We start from the raw sequence: 20817 nt of genomic DNA on the forward strand, positions 1-20817 counted from the left end.
CCTGGGTGTGTTTAACAAAGCCTGGATGTGGCACTGGGGGCCAGGGTTTAGTTCAGGTGTTGGGGATGGGTTGAACTTGATGATCTTTGAGGTCTCTCCCAACCCAGTGATTCTGGGAATTCTGTGATTATCAACAGGAATCAGTGCGGGATGGCTCGGGAAGGTTGTGCAGGGTGTTTGGGCAGAGGGCAGCCCCTGCTGGAGGTGCTCACACCTGAGCCAAGGGGAAGTTTCTGTGTGGGTCAGTCCATCTCTGCATCCCCTCATCCCTCCATCCCTGCGGGCACAGCAGCAGCGGGCACCAGGCTCTGCAGGGCTGCTCTGCTCCGCTCCATCCCTCCATCCCTCCATCCCTCCATCTCTCCATCCCTCCATCCCTCCATCCCTCCATCCCTGCGGGCACAGCAGCAGCGGGCACCAGGCTCTGCAGGGCTGCTCTGCTCCGCTCCATCCCTCCATCCCTCCATCTCTCCATCCCTCCATCCCTCCATCCCTCCATCCCTGCGGGCACAGGAGCAGTGGGCACCGGGCTCTGCAGGGCTGCTCTGCTCCATCCCTCCATCTCTCCATCCCTCCATCCCTGCGGGCACAGCAGCAGCGGGCACTGGGCTGCTCTGCTCCCCTGCCTGGGCAGCATCTCCGGGAGCCAAACCTGCTCTCAAACCTCCGGGGAGAGAACTGAGAGCTCCTGCCCGGGTCAGACACTTCCACCATGGCTTCTGGCAGGCTCGGAAATCCTGCTGCTCGCTGCCAGGCCGTGGGGAGGAGGGAGAAACGCTGCCAGGGCAGCCCCCGAGGGGCTGCGCAGGACCAGGTCCCGCCTGGTAGCAGCAGCAGCAGCAGCCCCGTGATGCTGAGCTTGGAATGAAGTCAGCCCTCATCAGCCGAATAGTTTATGCATGAATCGAAACTTCAGACCTGGCAAAAAAAAAAAAAAAAAAAAAAAAGGGGGGGGAGCGTGCGGGATCTGCGAGCTTTTAAAACGCTGGAGCCAAGGAAGGAGGAGGGGATAGAGGAAATAGCAGGAAAATAAGACTGGGGAAGTGGGGAGAGATTTGAGAAGCTGGATGAGTTGTTGGCTGTGTTATTGTGAGGAGCCAAGTTCCTTAAGCATCTCCTGGTGGATATTAAGAGGGAGCTGTGGAGGCTGGAGCATTCCCCCGGACACTCGCACGCTGTAGCTTTAAGACTGTTTTACAGAGGACTCGGGATTTCCAGTTTTCCTGCGCCTGCTGGAGTATTCCAGGGAGTTACAGGATTTTTCGGGTCATGTACCCCCTTTTCCTTTCTTCTTCCTCCTTTCTCTTTCTCCCTCACTCTTCGTTTTCATTTCAAAGAGACAAAGCTACTTCAGTTTGGAGCACAAACATATGATCAGCACATGGAAATGTGGTAATTTGGATGCATTCATGATTGCAACAGATTGAAGAAATTAGACCAGACAAAGAGCTTTTTTTGGAAGAGGAGGAGGAGGAGGCAAGGCAAGGAGGGAGGGAGAGTGGGGGAAAGAAGGGGACGCCACCGAAAAAAGGGACGGCCGTGACACGCGGATGCTAAATATATCCCGTAGTAATGGAGAGGGACCGGATTTCAGGTAGGCTATTGATCTTTTAATATGTTATATTCTGCCCCTGCCCTCCTACCTTTCCAGCAGCTTCTGTACTTTCAGAAGAACAGCCCTGCTCCGGGTGGATTTCAGCCGATTCCTTTATTTATTTCCTTTTTTTTTTTTTTTTTTTTTCCCTGCAATGCTTCCCTTCTGCATTTTTTTCTTCTTTTTTTTTTTCCTTTTTTTTTTTTTTTTTTTTCCCATCCTCCTGAGCCCTGGAGACAGACGGTGATTCCAGCAGAAGCCAGGAGGGGGGCTAAGGGGGGAAAGCAAAGGGGGGGAAGAAGAAATTGCTTTCTAGGTCTGGATTTCATTTGAGTGCCTCTCTCTCCCCCTGGGCTCCCATGTGCGCGGGGGGATGAATGCTGAGCCTGTGAGCTCAGAGCTGCGAGCCGGGCACAGGGAGGAAGGAAAATCACCGAGCTCTTGGCATGGAGACGCGCTTCTGCTCTGAAGGTTGGCTCCTGGCTGCGTGGCTGTGTGTCTGTCTGTCTGTCTGTGTGTCTGTGGCGGGGATTTTCCAGCTTGCCAAAGCGTCCTCCCGGCGTTTTTGCCCTCCCAGTCCTGCCTGGCTGGGCAGGGGCTGCCGGCGTGTTCCAGGGCTGCTCCCTGAGTGTTCCAGGGCTGCTCCCTGATTATTCCGGGATTGTTCCCTGCTTATTCCAGAGCTGCTCCTTGCCTGTTCCAGGGCTGCTCCCTGATTATTCCGGGATTGTTCCCTGCTTATTCCAGGGCTGCTCCCTGAGTGTTCCAGGGCTGCTCCCTGATTATTCCGGGATTGTTCCCTGCTTATTCCAGAGCTGCTCCTTGCCTGTTCCAGGGCTGCTCCCTGCCTTTTCCAGAGCTGCTCCCTGCTTATTCCAGAGTTGCTCCCTGATTATTCCAGGGCTGCTCCCTGCTTATTCCAGAGTTGCTCCCTGCTTCTCCCAGAGCTACTCCCTGCTTATCACAGGACTGTTCCCTCTTTCTCCCAGAGCTGCTCCCTGCCTTTTCCAGAGCTGCTCCCTGCCTTTTCCAGAGCTGCTCCCTGCTTATTCCAGAGCTGCTCCCTGCTTATTCCAGGGCTGCTCCCTGATTATTCCAGAGTTGCTCCCTGCTCTCTGCTGGGCTTCACCTTGCTGGCCGTGCGTGGGGGGAGAGGCAGAGCAATGAATAACATGAATAACTCCATTTAATTCCCCTCAATTCCCGCCCTGTGGTGCATGTCTGAGCGCCTCCAAGAGCTGCTCCCAGCTCCGGGCAGCTGCTGGGGGTGGTGGCACTGCCCTGAGCTGCCCAGGGTGGCTGTGGCCGCCGGTTTCTGGTGGCAGGGACAGGGGACAGGCTGCCTGTGTCCCCCTGTGAGCTGCGGGAGGGGTGGCAGTGCCCAGGCTGGCAGGTCTGGGCTGTCCCTCCTCCGTGCCACCCCAGGGCGCAAGGGACTCTCATCCTGGGCGTTCCCTGCCGGGCATCAGCGCTGGGAGGGAAACCACAGCGGCCAGAGGAAGCTCTGAAGGCAGGGTGGAGCCAGGCTGTGGCCAGGGAAGGCTGTTCCCACGGCTGGCCCCTTCCAGGGGTGTGCTGAGAGCCCCTGGCTGAGGATTTACCTGCAGGAGCATCCTGCGCTCAGAGCGCTGCTGGCACCTCCGCAGCCCCCTGTCCCTCTCTGCTGCTTGTGCTTTCTGCTCTGAGCCACTTCAAAGCATTCCTGAGAGCTGCCTGAGCTGCGGCAGCTTTGGGCTGGGCAGCTTGAGCCACGGGGCAGGGACAGGACGGGGTGACAGGGGGGCTGATCCCATCCCTGCTGCAGTGCTGGGGCCAGTTCCTCCTCACAGAGGTGCTGGGCAGCTCTGCAAAGGGTCTCTGGGGGGAAAGGGGATTCCCTGGTGCTGTGATCCAGGGTTTTTTGTTGGGAAGGAGCACCAGGGTGGGGATCTCTGAGCCCTCAGGCTGCGAGGAGCACAGAGCCCTGGTGCCCAGGCTGGCTGTCACTGCTCCCAGGGCACCTTTGTGCAAAGGTGCTGGAGCTCTTGCTAATGCTCTGAAGCAATATTTGCAAAAAACCCCCAATGTCCAAGTGCATTTGGAGCTGGCTTTCCACTGGTTTTCCCTGCTGTGAGCAGGGATGGCACGTGGCTGTGCCCGGTGGCCTGGGCCAGGTGTGCATGAATGTGGTGTGTGCCTTCCTTCAGCTGTGGAGGTTGCCAGGATGATGAACAGAGCTGCTCTGCCCTTGCTCAGGTGCTGTGTGGGACCTTGGAATGGTGCAGACCATCCTGGCGGTGTTTGTGATCCATGACTTTGGCACGGACTGTGGGATGGGGAAATGGATGGCCTGAAGGTCTGGTGTCTGATCTGCTCCACAGGTCCCTGCTTGAAGGAGTCAGCACAGGCAGGCAGAGCTGCTCAGCTGGGGGGAAGGACAAACCATGTGTGGCAAAACTGTTCTTGAAGAGATTCTGGGCACAGAAGTGGCAAACAATGGTTGGAGTGGATGATTTTCGGTGCCTTTTCCAGCCTAGGTGGTTCTGTGGTGCTGGTATCACCAGGCTGTCTCAGATCCATGGCCAGAGTGGGTGCTCAGGGAGAGCCCAGCTCCCCCTGCTCCTGCTGGGGTCTCTGAGGGTGCCAGGGGCTCTGGCCCTGCTGCAGGAGGGGAGCAGAGCTCAGTCCCAGCCTGCAGGAAGGCTGGGTGCTGCCTTTGGTGGCTGATGGGAGAGGATTTGGGTGAAAGCAGATCCGTGCCACGCTGGGGGCCCTGTCCCATCACTGCCCTGGCCCTGAACATGCTTTTAATTAGTGCTGACCCCTGAGCCCAGAGTGGGGCTGCTGGGTGGGTGAGGGCACTCCAGGGTGGGTGGCATCTGGAGCTAAACTCTTCTTTGAGCTCTGTTTTCCCACAGCTGCTGGCTGGGCTTGTCCCCTGGGGTGTCCCCTGCCCAGGGACAGCCTGGGCTCTGCTCCCAGAGCTGTGTCCCATCCCAGGGGGTGGCAAACACCTGCAGGGAGGTGTGAGGTGATGCTGCAGGGCTGTGCCAGGTTCAGTGCCAGGTTCAGTGCCAGCTGTGGGGCTGCCTGCCCTGTGACAAGGTGCCAGTCTCACTCAGGGGACAACTCTGGAGGAACACAATCTCACAGGACCTGTTTGTCTCTCCTAATCCAGTTAACTCATTTCTCACACATTTCTGAGAGCTATGAGAGCATGAAAAGCACCAGCTCTCGGTGGGATTGTTTCTGGTTTGGGGCTGGAAGCTCTGGGCCCTGTCCCTCCATGCCAGGTTGCGCTGGTGGCTGTGGCCTGGAGATGGCTCTCCTGTCTTTCCCTAGCGGCCCTTTTCCCTTTGACTGCCTCGGATCTCTCTACAAAGCTTTAATTGTCAGTGCCGCGGGGCCTCTTGTCTCTTTTTGAAAGAAAAGGAAAGGCGTGCATCTCCCTGAGCAGAGAGGGTTTGGTTACTGCCGTGTGAGGATGGGTGCGGCAGTGATGTGTGATCCCCCAGTGAAGTTATTCATATTAAAATTGCACTGGGAAAGCTCATTTGAAGGGTTAACAGGTGATGATGAATATGTGATCACAACACCTGGCTGCAGTGAGTGGCACGTGTTGGGCAGAGCCAGGCATGGGGGCTGGAGGGGCACAGAAAGAAAAGGAAGGGTTAATTAACCCATTGGTGATCATTAATTAACCCATTGGTGATCATTCTGAACCTTTCCATTCCATCCGCTACAGGGATGTTTATTATGTGCCATATTCTTATATTATGGTTTATAATTTATTATTATATTATTGCATTATTATATTATTTTATTATATTTATTATATTTATTGTATTTATTATAGTAATTATATTTATTATATTTATTAGATTTATTATTACATTATTATATTCTGGTTTTATCCATCACCCTGAGCAGCAGGGACACAGCCCCTGATTGCAGGGTGTGATTTGCAGGGGCTGGGTGATCACAACAAAACACCTTTGATATTCTCAGAGCTGCCTGGGAAGCACCACATGCTGAAGTGAGGAGGAAAGCAAAGCAGGGTGCCAGTTGTGATTGCTGGAGGTGTGAGGGATGTCCTTGTTCCTTCATTTTTTAAAATAAAAGTTAATCTTCTAAAGGTGTGTGTGAGGGCAGAGGGGTTGAGGTTGCTTCTGATGGCTTCAGCTATTTTTCCTGTCTCAGGTTTCTCAGTGTCCCTAGGAAATGGCAGATAAAAGCCTGATGTGTCTCTGTTTAGTGCCTTCCCACAGCCACACACCTTATGTGCCAGACATTTTCCTTTCTCTTTTGAGAACCTGTGGGACACCAGGCTGTGATCCAGGGTTTTTTGTTGGGAAGGAGCACCAGGGTGGGGATCTCTGAGCCCTCAGGCTGCAAGGAGCACAGAGCCCTGGTGCCCAGGCTGGCTGTCACTGCTCCCAGGGCACCTTTGTGCAAAGGTGCTGGAGCTCTTGCTAATGCTCTGAAGCAATATTTGCAAAAAAACCCCAATGTCCAAGTGCATTTGGAGCTGGCTTTCCACTGGTTTTTTTTTACACATGGTTCCACCTCCTGTCAGATCCGTCTGCGCTCACCCAGCCCTGGCACTCAGGGACACCGTCCTGGGTGTATTTAACCCTCCCCTGTCAGGTGCTGCAGTGCCCTGTAAAATCCACCTGTACCTCACCCTACGCATTCTGTAGCACCCTGTGGTGGCTGCGGGTCCTGTCTCAGTGAGCAGAAGGTCTCCCAGGGAAGGGCCTGGGTTTCTGGGGGCTCTGGAGCTGCCTCTGCAGGCTCCGTGCTGCTCCCAGCCCCTTTGGCTGCCTGGCCAGCAGATGCATTCCCCCACTTGTCTGAGCCATGTCAAGGTATGAAGCACGATCCATTTCCTGATGTCTGCTCTTAAATCTGCTGGAAATTCTGCTCATCTCCATTAAATATGGTCCCACTGTGGGGCACAACTCATCCCTGGCCTGACAGCTCAGGTAACTCCTGACACCGCTCTGCTCAGCTTGGCCAGCCCCAGGCCTGCAGCTCCTCTGCAAACTCTTTTTCTTTGCTGGATGTCTTGGAGCCTCCCAGCAAGGCGATTCCCATGCTGCTGGGGTGAGGGAGGACATTTCTCATGCGAGTCAGGGCTCTTCCAAGGTCCAGCATACCATAATGCTGAGTAGAAGCAAGTACGTAGCTAGGGAAGTATGTCTGGGTCAACACATGTCTCGTGTTGCCTTAATGATCTCAGAAGCACAATATCTGTGTCCTGTTGGCTTTTCCTTGCAGCTGCAACTCGTGGACAGAGGGATTTGTTAGACAGAAGTGCTGTGCTGGGTTCAGGGCTCTGTGGCATCCCCATGTTAGGAGCTGAGAAAATGTAGGGAGAATTCCTTGCTCTGCCTCTGATGTTCCGTAAGCCCTCAGGAAAAGGGGTTTGTGCTGCCATTCCCCTTTATTCTGGGTGAGGATCTGCTGTTTGGGTCTCTGCTGAAGCTCCCTGGCAGTGAAGGGGTTGCAGAATTGCAGCTGGGAGCTGTTCTGACACTGCAGTGAGGAGAATCCCTGGCACAGGGTTGTGGGTGGGACCTGGGGCTGTTCCACGTGGGCTTGGTGGCTGCTCTGGACAGGCTGATGGAGACAGCACCTTTATGTGTGTGCCCAACCAATATCCGTGCATTTTGACCCATTTTAAAGAAGTTTCTTGGGCTCTACTCAGTGTCTGTTTGCAAGGGCAGCTTCTCCCTTCCTAGGCACCAGCACTGAAAACTGAATTTCCCCATGGCTGAGCAGGACGTGGCTCTCTCTGTCCTCCAGCACTTCAGGCTGCTGTGGTTAAATTGATTTATCCTGATTAACCAGGTTCTACTTGCCTGCCATGGGACACCTGTGAGCCTGAGCTGCAGGTGGAGTGAAATAGCCCTGCTATTGTGTAAGAACAGCCCTGCAGTGTAAGGTTTAACTGAGTTCTGGGTTGCTGATGCCAAGAGTGTTGTTCGAGACTTATAAACAGCTCTGGATTGTGGCTTGAGGGGGGGGGGGAGAATGAGCAGGGGTTTACAGGTGAATAAAATGCATTCGTTTTACAAGCAAATAATCACACAATAAATCTGAGAGTGTGGTTTTTTTCCATGGAATGACAGCCCAGGTTGGAAAGGACGCCAAAAGATCACCTGGCCCAGCCTTTTGTGGGAAAGGGACCCTAAATGAGATTATCTAGCACAGGGCTCAATTACATCCTGAAAACCTCTAGCAGTGGGGACTCCACCATGTCCCTGGGGAGCTTGTTCCAGTGACTGATTGTTCTCCCTGTAAAAATATGTCATTCTTGCTCCAAAACAAAGATTTTTTTTCCCCCATGTGAAATCAGTGCTGCATAAACAGATCTGCATTAATTTTGTGATTATGTCATTATCAGGTACCTGATAAACCAAAGCAAATTCTGGTTTCCAGTGAAGCCAGTGTGGCAGGGGATCAGTGGGTGCTGGATGCAGGGGTTGAGGGGGAGCCTGCCCTGAGCTCTGCAGCATCTCCAGGTTGCAGCTTTGGCCATGATGTAACTCAAGGCTGTGGAAATAATGCTGGGTTTGCATTTCACTGCTGCCTGCTCGGCCTGGAAAATTAAACCATGTTATCAAGACAACCCAAGTTTGGTCCCTGGCACATTGGAGCACACAAATATTCATAATTTGGTGCTTCTGTTGCCTGATTTTTTTCAGAATCCCATTGGGCCAAGGCACAGAAGATCCAAATATTCTGAAATTACTCTCCCTGACCCTCCCAAAGCTGGGTTCTCTCTCCACAGCCTCCCACCCTGGGCCAGCATCTGTCAATGGCAGCAGCCCAGCCCCTGCCAGCTGGCACTGCCTGCCTGCCTGGAGCACTTTCTCCTCTCCTTCCCAAGGCTGCAGGATGTGGGTTCTTTATTTCTTTCAGATGCTTTTGTCTTTCCAGGCTTTTGTGCTTCCACATCTTGCTCATGGGGATGGAGGAGCCTTGGTGTCACAGCCCTTGCTGATAAGAGGAGAAGCTGACATGAGGGGTTTGGGGGGCAGGGGGGTGTGTTTGGTGGTTTTTGGGTGTTTTCTGGGTGGTTTTGGGTGGTTTTGGGTGTTTTTTGGGGTGTTTTTTGGGGTGTTTTTTGGGTGTTTTTGGGGTGTTTTCTGGGTGGTTTTGGGTGTTTTTTGAGTGCTTCTTGGGTGTTTTTTGGCTGTTTTCTGGCTGTTTTCTGGCTGGTTTTGGGGTGTTTTCTGGGTGTTTTTTGAGGTTTGGGGGTTTTTTTTGAGTATTTTTTGGGTGTTTTCTGGGTGTTTTTTGAGTGTATTTTGGGTCGTTTTTGGTGTTTTCTGGGTGTTTTTTGGGTGGTTTTGGGTGTTTTTTGAGGTTTGGGGGTTTTTTTTTGAGTATTTTTTGGGTGTTTTCTGGGTGTTTTTTGAGTGTATTTTGGGTCATTTTTTGGTGTTTTCTGGGTGTTTTTTTGGGTGTTTTTTGGTTGTTTTCTGGGTGTTTTTTGAGGTTTGGGGGGATTTTTTTGAGTATTTTTTGGGTGTTTATTGGGTGCTTTCTGGGTGTTTTTTGGTTGTTTTCTGGGTGTTTTTTGAGGTTTGGGGGGTTTTTTTGAGTATTTTTTGGGTGTTTTCTGGGTGTTTTTTGAGTGGTTTTTTGGTGTTTTTTGGGTGGTTTTGGGGTGTTTTTGGGGTGTTTTTTGAGTGTCTTTTGAGTGTATTTTGGGTGTTTTTGGGGTGTTTTTTGAGTGTCTTTTGAGTGTTTTTTGGGTGGTTTTTGAGTGTTTTTTGGGTGGTTTTTTGGTGTTTTTTGGGTAGTTTTGGGGTGTTTTCTGGGTGCCTGATCCCTGGCAGTGCCAGGGAGCACCAAACCTGCCCAGCACACACAGCATGGAGTGACCCAGGTTGGCTGAAGCAGCTCTGATGGATCCAGAGCCTCTGTCAGGGGCAGCTGTGTGCTTGAATCCACCTGGGTGCTGTAGAGGGACAGCTGGAGAGTTCCAACCCTGAGCTGGCAGGAAGGGCTGCTTTAAAGGACAGCATGAGGCTGAAGAGCAGCTCCATGGAGCTGAGTGCTGTGAAGCTGCAGGATCAGGACTTGAAGCCAGGGTTTGAGTCCAGGGACAGTTTCTGCTTTAGCTGAGAGAAAAAACAGGAAGGAAAAGACCCTGCAGGTAACAGCTGTGTTGGGCAGACACATCTTGGTGTGGGTAAGGCTGGTTTTGGTGCCTGGGGATGCGATTTTGTCCCTGTGCTGCTGATTTTGGGTGAACTCAAATCATGAACTGCCTGTGTTTGGGTTCTTCTGAGATTCTGCCTTGGGCTTTAGGCTTGAGCAGCCCCTGTTTGAGCAGGGGAGCAGCAGGGTCCTGTGTGAGGGTCTGTGTGTCCCTGCTCCTTCCCCAGTAGCTCCTGCTGCTGCCTGGCCCAGGAGCTGCTCCAGCTGCTGCTCCCTGGCTCTCCCCAGGCTGCCAACAAAGAACTTTCCAGACCTTCCCACCTGGGTGGTGCTGGAAATGCCAGGCATTGTGCTGCCCTGACCCTGGGGAGCTCACCCAGCCCACGGTGGGGCTGTGCTGGCCAGGGGTGGCTGGGGTGGCTCTGTGTCCCTGCTGTGACACTGCTGCAGGGACCCCAGCTCTGCTCTGGGCGTTTGGGTGGTGTTTGCTGTCAGTGCAGCTGGAGGCTGCAGGGTCCTGAGGACTTGGACAGACGCATTGTGAGGTCTCTTTACACGGTGACTTGTATAGAGTCGATTGCCTGGCGCTGTGCATCAGCCCCAGATCTCCCATTTTCCACTCCAGGGACCTGTTTCCTTGGCTACACCATGTGTAAAGGAGTGCAAAGAGGCTTCTCCCGCTGCTTCAACTGACCCTTTCAAACCTGTGCCCTGTAAATAACACCCTGAAACTTCTGGCTGCCTTGTCAGCACAGACATGGGAGGAGCCCTGCATGAAAAACACCTTGGCTGGCTTCAGTGCCCACCAGGGTGCCTCTAGGAAATCTGTCCCATTTCAGGTGACAGATCCCTGGGCTGACCCTCTGATGCTTTAAGTTTTTAGCCTTTATATTTTTCAGATCCTGTACTGCATTAGAGTATAACTCTGAGCTCTATATGGAGTGTTAGTGAGCTCTCTTCACATTTTGGTCAGACTGTTCCAAGGGCACTATCACAGCCTCAGGCCTGAAAAGTATAAACAAAAATGAATTAGAGGGGAGCAAAATGGGGGGATGTGACCTCATTACCTGAAGCAGTAATTGGGCAATTAACCTCTAATATGTAAATAGACCAAACTTATAATTGTCTGAAAAACTCATGACCATTGTCCATCTTGGGTGCAGCCTCTGGGAGGCTTTTGGCAGCCCAATCTGTTGGAGACCTTTAATAAAGACCCATTAATAAATACCCATTTTAAATACCCATCCCACAAATACCCATTTTATCCTCTCAGCTCTGTCTAGCCTCTGCTCTGGGTGGCCATTCCAGGGCATCAGGGTCACCCTGCCCTGCAGCAGCTGACCCCACCATCCTGGCAGGATGTGTCAGCATCCCCAGAGGCTTTGGCCACCATCCCTGACTCAGAGTCTGTCACTCCCACTGACTCATCCCCATCCCCAGGGATGTGCCAGGGCTGGGAGTGGGGGTGCCAGGGGCCTGGCAGGGGTGACAGCTCGTGGGATGTTGTGTTGTGTTGCACATGAAAAACAAAAAAACCTAAATTGTTCTTAAACGTCTCACTGAGTGTTGGTAGATGCCAGTCCCATCAGCTGGTTCCCTTACTGGGAATTCCTCTCCCCATAAGCCTTTTACCCCCATGTTTTTAAGGTCACTCTCAACCTGGCCTCTTGCCTCTTGAGTGTTTTCCCACAGGGTGCTGCCCTCAGGGGGTGAATCATGGGCTGCTGGTCGTGCTGTCCTCACTGGCTGCCCACATTCCCCACCATTTGTTGCATCACGTTCCAACAGAGTTCATCGTGTCCAGGGAGGGTGCAGCTGCTGGTGCTGGGCATGGGAACAAAATGAGACAAGTTTTAGTTTCAGAAAGCTCAAAAATCCATTTATTACCCCTGGGGAGGAGGGGTGGGACAAAGGGAAAAGACCCACAAAGGCAGGGTTGTGGGGTTTTTATAGGGTACGACAAGGATGGAGTTCAGGGTTTGGGACAAAGGATGAGTTATTAGTAATACAAGAAGAATAAGATCAAATTCCCACCTCTGTGGAATGGGAGCACTCCAGGCTGGGAAGGGCCAGTGGGATGTGGGTCCCAAGTGTGGGACAGGAATGAGCGGCTGTAGGAAGCAGCAGCAGTGTGGTGCTGGTGCCCTGGGGGCTGTGGATGCCCCTGGCTCACCCCCAGGGCTGCAGGGATGAGGTGGGCACTGCCACACTCCCTGCCCAGCCCCAGGAGCTGTGAGGGCTGCCAGCAATCCCTGCCCCAGCCTCCTTCCAGCCTCCCCCTGCCCACACCTGCACCACCTCTCCCTGTCCCAGGGATGCCCCTTCACCCTCCAGGTGTCCCCTTGAATTTCACCTCTGTAAGGTTGTGTCTGGCTGTAAAAAGCAAATAACTGCTGAGGTCTAGAACTGAGGACAGCAAATTCTGATTTATGTCCTAATAGGGAGGGGTTTTATTCAGTAAAATGGACAATGGACAATTTATTTCTCCTTACAGGGAGGGGTTTTATTCAGTCAAATGTACAATGTTTATCACAACAGTGCTGGAAGCATAGGGGTGCCCCAATCCTAAAGCATCAGCGTTCCCCTCTTCTGAACAGATTTGCTTTTTGGCACAGCTTTTATTTAGCAGTGAGTCAGGGTTTGAGCAGCAGGAGGGGGGAATGATCTCGTGGCACTATAAAGCAGGGCTGTGGATCCTCTTCCTGCCCTTCTGAATCACTCCATGCCCTTGGGTAAATCATTTAACACGTGTGCTCTCACTTCCTCCATGGAAAATGAGGGGGTGCTTTCCGCTTTTCCTCCTCGGCAATTCAGGATCTGCTGCGAGGGATTTGTGGTGACAAAACTGGGAATTTGACCCTGGGATGTGTCAGCCCCCCAGGCAGGGCTGGGTGAGGCTCCCTCCGGGCTCAGGGCAGCGGCTGCTGCTGGTTTGAGATGTGGGGCTGGGCTGCAGGTGGGCATCAGGCTGGACACACGAGTTGTTCCCACTGGAGTTGTCCCTGCTGGGAGCTGGGGGCCAAAGAAAGGGATTCATGTCCATAAATCAGGCACAGGCAGAACTTGCCCTGGAGGGATGCTGGTGCTGCCAGGGCTGTGTCCACAGCTACAGCACTGCTCAGCACTGGCTGATGTGTCCCTGGCCTGTCCCTCTCACCAGCCAGAGCCATCTGATCTCCTCTGCTCCCTGAAGAGCACAAAGACCTGGTCATCCCTTCCCTGCTGTTTCCTGCTCAGGTATTTAAGCTTTCCCCTCTCTTTCCTTGGAAATGAGGATGACTCTGTAGGGCCCTACCATTTCCCCCAGTTCTCCCTCCCCAACCCTGAAGCTTTTAATTGTTTTCCTTCCCCCTGAGGCTTTTCTTGGCTCTGCAGAGTGCCAAGGCTGGAGCTGCCATTCCAGGAACACTCACCAAGAGGGTTTGTGTTTAATTGTTCACAGATTTATCAAGATAGAAGCAAAGCAGGCAACCTTGAGGTCAGATAAGCTGTTGGACCATGAGAGGGCTTCAGCACCTAAAATATTTCCTAGTTCTCCCCTTTCTTGCATTCTTTGATGCATTCAAGTGGAGAACTGGTCAAACCTGACTTTGGCTGCCTGGAAAGCCCTGGTTGCTCTCTGCACTGACAGCTGCTCCTCAGGGAGGGAGCCTGCTTGGAAACCACTGAGGCTGGAGAGCTCTTGGTTGTTTTGGGGTAGGTTTTTTTTTCCAGAATATCTGAGAAGTTCCCGGTGGGTGGAGAGGGAAAGTGAGCTGTGAAATTGTGAGTCTCGTGCTCTGTTGAAACACACCCTGGGGAAGGCACATCCTCCATAAACAGCAGAGTTGGCCACGGACCAGGAAACCCTCCCTGCTCCCTCTGCAGCGGAGCTGAGTGCTGGGGGTGGTGTTTCCACCCACAAGGGCTGTTCTGGACCCTGCTCTTGTACCTTTCCAGCCCTTGAGACACCCACTGGAGGAGCCTGTTGAGGTGCAGGTTGTGCCCCGACTTTGCTCACCAGTTTGTGGCAGTGACTGGTGTTACTGGTGGTACTGGGCTCTGTGCTGGCTGTGCCTGAGGCCTTGGGGGATGTTGCTGAGTCTCACGCGGTGCCCTGAGCACTGATGGGGCTCTGTGGTTTGGATCCTGCTCCTGGCCTTGCTCCAAAATGATACAGCAAGAGTTTGTGGCATGGCACTGGTGTTGTCTTGCTGTGGGCACAGCTGTGCAGTGTCACAGACATCTTTTATGAAAAATCCTTTCCTTAAGATTTTTTCTCCTGAGAAGCTGAGAGGCCTCAGGAACAAAATGCAAACAATGGTTATCTGCTGCTGTGGAATGCAGCAAGTAGATCTGTGATTGGTCTCATGTGGTTGTTTCTAATTAATGGCCAATCACAGTCAGCTGGCTTGGACTCTGTCCGAGCCACAAGCCTTTGTTATTCATTCCTTCTTTTTCTATTCTTAGCCAGCCTTCTGATGAAATCCTTTCTTCTATTCTTTTAGTATAGTTTTAATATAATACATATCATAAAATAATAAATCAGCCTTCTGAAACATGGAGTCAGATCCTCATCTCCTCCCTCATCTCCTCCCTCATCCTCAGACCCCTGTGAACACGGTCACAGTGCAGCAGCTGGGATGCTCAACAATCATCTCATGGGTGACCCCCAGATTGGGTGAAACCCACCTCTGGTGTCCTCTGCTCACCTCTGTCACAGCTCCACTAAAACACTCTAATTTTATAGATTCCCACACTCCACAGCTCCCTCTTCATGTCAAGACTGCTCAGAGAGTGGCCCTTGGTCTGCATCTGCAGAGGAAACTTTATCTTGCCCTGCACAAGGGCAGAAGTTACAGCCAGAGAAACAAGGGGTGGAGGAAGGGGATATTTGACAGTGGGTGATGCAGATCTGGTTTGGTTGTGGGGGCTGAAGGGTTTCCAGAGAGCTGTGGGAATCATGCAAGTGCTACAGGAAGAAGAAAAGGTATTTTGAAGAAAAGGGCCTCAGAGGCAGCAGGAGGGGTATCGGGGGGGTTGAGCAGCAAGGGTGGGGTCTCTGGCTGAGCTCTCCCTCTCCTGGCTCCTTGCCTTCCTCCCCCTCCTCTCTCTGTGTGCGGCTTCCTGGTGCAGCCCTGCTCTGTCTCTGGTAAAGCTCAGCTTTGCCTGCTCACCCAAGATTTGCTCCTCTGCCACACCCTGTGTGTGCTCCATCCCTGGAAGTGTCCAAGGCCAGGTTGGACAGGGCTTGGGGACAGTGGAAGCTGTCCTTGCCCATGCCAGAGGGGCTGAAACAAGATGATCTTATAGGTCCCTTCAACCCAAACCATTTTGTGACTCTGTGGTAACAAGAAAAGTTTTATTTTGCTCCTTGTTGCACACAGAGAGATGTGAATCCAAACAAGGGGCCGACACCAGGGCACCCATTTTTCTGCATTGAAGGATTCACCCCGCAGCACTAATTATCCATCAAAACTGAAGATCTACTCCTTTTCTTTGCTAGCTCCCTCTTGTACAAGGCTGCAGGTTGTTTTGGTGGCTGTCAGTGCCCTCTTTCTGCTGGGAGCCTGTCTTGGTTTGGAAAGCCAGGTGTCTGCTAAGGAAGGCAGGAGCCTCCCCTGAAATGGAAAATGTAAACCCCCTCCTTCCAAATTGCTTTAAATTTTAAATTAAGGGGCTCTCAGCAAAAAAAAAAAAAAAATATGGGAGCAGAAATAACAGGTCTTTACTAAGGAAGAAAATAAAAAGATAAAAAAAATAATTCAGTAAATTAAAACAACAGTGCCAGAGTCAGAACCCAGCCTGACACCCTGTGGGTCAGGGTGCTGGCAGCAGAACCATTGGAATTGTGGCTCAGCCCTCCTGCAGTGCCAGGGGTGGCTCTGCTGGAGCAGGGATTCTGGAGAAAGGTGCAGTCTCTGCCTCTGAAGATCCAGGGGAAGAGGCAGCTGCTGTTCCTCTGGGAATCCAGTGCAGAAGCTGTGCTGGTGTTCCAGAATCTCAGATTATATCCAGGTAGGAATGCTTGGCTCCTCCCCCTGGGCTCACATCTCCCAATGGGATGCTGTAGTTCTTATCAGCCATGCAGGGACATTCCATAGCTGTTATCAGCAGGTGTCTGCCCTGAGAGAGGAGTGGGTGTGGAAGAGATAAGGAAAACTGCCCACTGAACAGAAGAGCTGCCACACAGATGGCAAATAGATACAATTTGCTTGGCAATCCAGGACAGAGCCCCTCTGTGCCCTGGCAGCATTGCCCAACACGAATCATGGGAAATCAGTTCTGTGTGGAACACTCTGTTCAAAGGCACCTTGTCTGGGACAGGACATTCTGCTGACAGATTTCCCCGTGTGGTAAAATGTTGTAGCTGTTGACATAGGAGCACATCTCAAGTGTCAGCTTTTCCTGTCAAACTCCACCATGCTGGCTTCAAATCCAGCGTGAACCCAAGGACAGCTTCAGGGGGCAGAGGTTGCCTGAACTTTGGCAGAAGTTCATGTTGTGTTTTGAGTTGAAATTCAGGTTGCTGCTTCTCCTTGCATCCTTCAGGTGGTGATGCAGAATCTTTGTGCAGCTGGAAAGGACCAGCAGAAGCAGGACTGGTCCCTGATTGCCTCTGGCCATCTGGGAGAAGCTGTTTGAGTTCATTGACCTATCTGTCACGTTTCCTTCTCTACTTAAATAGGAATTGCATTGAGCTGTGGAGGTCAGCAGTGTCTGGGGATGTTCAGAGTGTGGTATCTGTGTGAGGATGGTGAAGATGAGGTGCGGAGACATCACCTCCATCTGAAACCCTGCCATTCCCACCTCTGCCTGCCCGAGGCTCTCAGCTCCCAGTGACTCTCACACGTTTCCCTCCAGGTTCTTTAGATGTTGACTCCCAGGTGCCTGGCTTGTTCTTCATTTCCTTTTGGATGCTTTTAGTACTTTTCTCATTGTTAGGAAAGTTAATTAACATCAGGAGCTGCCAATATTTGTAAAGCTGCTTTCCAAGGCACACTGCTGCTCACAAATTAGATTTTCTTTTTCTGAGCAGATATGTCAGATCCATCATCAAAACAACCCATCAAAAACATTCCCTTCATAGCCCTCTGTCCTGGTTTAGGGCAAATTTGGAAGAAAAATACCTTGTCATTGGTATTGCATGTACTCAAGCAATGAAGCCAGGCTGGTTTTCAGTCCTGTTACTGGCTTGGAAAAGAAACTGCCTTTAAAAAAAAATAAACTAACAACAATGAACAAACCTGGTGTTTTCCAGCAGAGATGCAGAATTGGCTCTGCGAGGAGCTGCTCTCTCTCAGGAAGCGCTGGAAGTGGCCACTTGAATTTCATACTCTACTCATCAGCTGCATCTGCCATGAACAAGAACATCTTGCATGGCAAGGACTTTGCTATTTTCCATTAAATAGGAAGCTGCCTTTTTATGATTGTGAGTTCAGGGCAGAGATCTGGGCTGACGTGGCTGTCAGGGCTCCACCAGCTCCCGCGTTTTCCCGGGCAATCCTGCTGCGCTCGGCGTTTTCCAGGGTTACATAAACATCCTTCTTTTTCTTACACGAGGCTGGAACATGCAAAATGCAAACTGCTGACAGTCCCTTGCAAGAGGCAGAGCTGCCCCAGAAGCTTTGGCAGCTCTGGGAAGTCGGGAAGGGATGGGAGCCACGTTGGCAAGGGATGGGAGCCACTTTGGGAAGGGATGGGAGCCACATTGGGAAGGGATGGGAGCCACGAGGCCATGGGGATCCCACTGTGGGGTGCCTTCAAACCATCCCATGCCCGCTGCTGCTGGAGGTGTTGGGAGCTGACCCACACACAGGGAGAGGCCAGCAGGGTCATCTTCAGCACTTTGGGTTTGTTTGTGTGGCTCCACCTGAGTTTCTGACCTCCCTGTGCCTCCCCAGTGCCCTGCTGCAGATGTGAGCGCCCAGCAGCTCGGGATGCTGCGCTCCCCCTCCAGCACAATCAGGTTTTTCTCCCGAGGAAGGCGTAGGAGTGGAGGTTTATCTCCCAGCTGGCAGGCAAAGGAGGATGCCACACCTCTGGGAGCTTCTGGGGCTGGGTGGAGTGGGGAAGTGGAGCAGCAGGACGTGGGCTTTGAGGAGCTGCAGTTCATGGGCTTGCCCTGAGGCCGGGGCACTCTGAGATTTCCAGCTCCCTCCGGGAAGGAGAGTGGCAATAAATCTGGGCCATTTGTGACAGGGCCTGGCCCTCTGGGTGATTTCTGACACTCTGTGCCTTTCTGACAGCTCATGGCTGGAGTCCACAGGGGTTTCCTTGGCTCTGGAGCTGAGGCAGTGCTCGCTGTGAGTGGGCTTGGCTGTGAGGAGCTCCCAGCTCTGGGTGAGAGGGTCAGAGGCAAAGGAAGCAAAGGCGCAGTTAACACTTAATGGGGCCCTTTCAGTACCAGGCTGGAAGATTTTGTTGTCCTCAAAACTGGGGTCTGGGTAGCTTGATGGCTGTGGGGTGTTCCAGTGCTGCTCCAGGACAGCTGCACAGCAGACACACCAAAAAGCAAACCAAGGAGATCCTGTAAATGCTGAAAATCTGCTGGGTCTGGAAATTCATCCCTGTGTGACTGGTATGGGCTGGGGGAGCCCTTGTGATAAAAATACAGACACCCAGTCTGTCCTTGGATGTGGTTGAAACACAGAGTTATCATCCTGTAGAAGATCAGGAGCGGTGATAAGATGCAAAGAGGTCCTTGTGTTTGGGGTGGGAAGCTTTTCTGGAAGCTCCAGACTGTGTGGAACACCTAGAATTGTGTCTGGCTTGGGATGTTCCTCCCTGGAAGATGCCCAGTTCATCCCCATAACCATCCTTGTGTTGTATAATGTGAGCTCCATCAGCCCCTCCCAGGCAAAGCCACACTGTGGGCAGCCTGTGGCTGATTCCTTGTAAGATGAGGGGTTTATTTTACTTTATTCCTTTGTCAGAGGCTGTGGCTGTTCCCTTCTAAGGTGAGGGGTTTATTTTGCTTTATTCCTTTGACAGCCTTCCTTGAGTTTTGCCAGCTCTTTTCTGTATTCAGCCTGCAAGACGTAGAAGGAAGCCACTGTCTTCAAAATGCTTTTTTTTAAATGCCTAATTCAGGAAAATAAAGAGAATTGTTGGAGAATTGAGAAGAGAAAGTAAGAAAATAAAGAAAATAAGAAAATATAAAGAAAATAAGAAAATATAAAGAAAATGAGAAAATAGTTTAAATATATATAGACAAAATAAGAAAATAAAAATAAGAAAATAAGAAAATAAAGAAAATAAGAAAATATAAAGAAAATAAGAAAATAAATTAAATATACATAAAGAAAATAAGAAAATAAAAGGAAAAATAAGAAAAATAAGAGAATTGAGAGTGCCACTCTGCCTTTGTGCAGCAGGCATTGCTGGGGGTGTGTGAGGGATCTGGTTCTCAGGATGGGGATGGGGTGCCTTCACATCCTCAAGTCTGCAAATGCTCCCCACATCTGGCACTGAGAGAGGACTGGGCTGGACTATTTGCCTTCTTTAGCAACTGGAAGCAATCCAGCCTGCCAGTTCCTGCAGAGCTCATCCTGTGCTTTAGTGGATAATACTGATCCTTGTTCAACTCCCACGCCTCAGTGCCTTGTGAGAGGGAAGGGAAGGCTCTGCAGAGCTTGTGCTGTGCTGGGACCCCAGTCCTGCTGTGGAAGGCAGCATGGATACTCGTTGTGCCTGAAATGCTTGCTCCATAGTTTTAATGAAATGTTTATGGTGACTCTGGGGTGGTGGCAGGTGGCCAGCAGGTGTGAGGGATGCAGGGTGGCAGCAGGAGCTGAGGGGGAAGGGCTGTCTCTTTGAGAATGTCTCCACCAGTGCATTTGCAGGGGTTTGACTTTGCTGCCATTGTCTCCCCTGTGCCAGGACATTTCATGTCTGTGTCCCCTGCAGAGCACGGCTGGCTGAGCTCAGGAGGGACAGGAGCTGCACAAACCTGGGTTTTCTCAAGCAGTCAGCAAAGCTGCTGAGAGACACAAATGAGAGTGACAGCCACATCAAGGCAGATCTGCCAGGGATGGGCACCCAGGCCTTGTTCTGGGACTGCACCAACGTGACAAAGGTGACTCCAAGTGTCCCAAATCCTCAGCAGAGCGAGGATGGGGGGTGAGAGGCTGGGAACACAAGCCCTGTGAGGAACTGAGGAACCCCTGAGGGAGCTGGGGATGCTCAGCCTGGAGAAAAGGAGACTCAGGGCTGCCCTCATCACTCTCACAGCTCCTGAAAGGTGTCTGTGCTCAGCTGGGGCTGGGCTCTTTCTCCAGCAGCACTGACACAACCAGAGCACACAGCCTCGAGCTGCATCAAGGGAAATACAGGTTGGATAGCAGGGAAAAGTGTTTTACAGAAAGGGTGATAAAGTTCTGGAATGTCTGCCCAGGGAGGTGGTGGAGTCCCCATCCCTGGGTGTGTTTAACAAAGCCTGGATGTGGCACTGGGGGCCAGGGTTTGGTTGAGGGGTTGGGGCTGGGTTGGACTTGATGGTCTTTAAGGTCTCTTCCAACCCAGTGATTCTGTGATTCTGTGATGCTCTGACCCTCTGGCTGCTGAGGCTGTTTCCTGCCCACAGAGCTGGGCCAGCCCCTCTCTGAGAGGTGCAGAGGGGACATGGGGGCAGGAAGATTTCTGTGAGCAAAAAGTGACATTGAGTTTTGGTGCTAGGTTGTCCCCCAGTGTCAAGTCTTGACTTCTTTTTGCCAGGATTAGGATTAACTGTATGAGATGGTATTTCTTGTTTGGACTCAGATGTTTATTAGTTCTTATCTATGTTTCAGTCTCACAAACCATGAGTTCTACTGCACTTCTCTCTAACAAGGTAACAGTGGAGGTGTATCTCTCTCTCTACAAGGCCTTTGAAGGATAAACTGTCCAATTAAAAAATGACGCCTCAATTATTTTTACTTTTAACCCAATAACCAACCACCCATGGCCTGCAAGGAGGACTTTTTAATCCAATTACACAAAACCACCCAAACCCATGGAGAAGAAGGTGAAGAAGAAGGACCAGCCTCTGCCCTAAAACCTCCCTCTTGCTTTATATATATTACTATATTCTAAACCCTTGAACTCTTAAG

At 51.7% G+C, this 20817-nt stretch overlaps 1 protein-coding gene across 2 annotated transcripts in view; it reads left to right on the forward strand.

Moving 5' to 3' along the window:
• Positions 1-1033: 1033 nt before the first annotated feature.
• The window catches only part of SEPTIN9 (septin 9), a 115574-nt gene continuing 95790 nt past the window's right edge, over positions 1034-20817 (forward strand). The window contains exon 1 of one of the 2 annotated variants that reach the window (XM_066565536.1): positions 1034-1594. In XM_066565536.1, the coding sequence (XP_066421633.1) occupies positions 1573-1594 (22 nt within the window). In that variant the 5' untranslated portion in view covers positions 1034-1572. Of the gene's footprint in view, positions 1595-1951; positions 2066-20817 lie in introns of those variants that run through there. The other variant, XM_066565535.1, reaches the window with a different exon arrangement.

The sequence above is a fragment of the Molothrus aeneus genome, chromosome 25 (assembly GCF_037042795.1).
Source record: "Molothrus aeneus isolate 106 chromosome 25, BPBGC_Maene_1.0, whole genome shotgun sequence".
Taxonomy (NCBI): Eukaryota; Metazoa; Chordata; class Aves; order Passeriformes; family Icteridae; genus Molothrus; species Molothrus aeneus.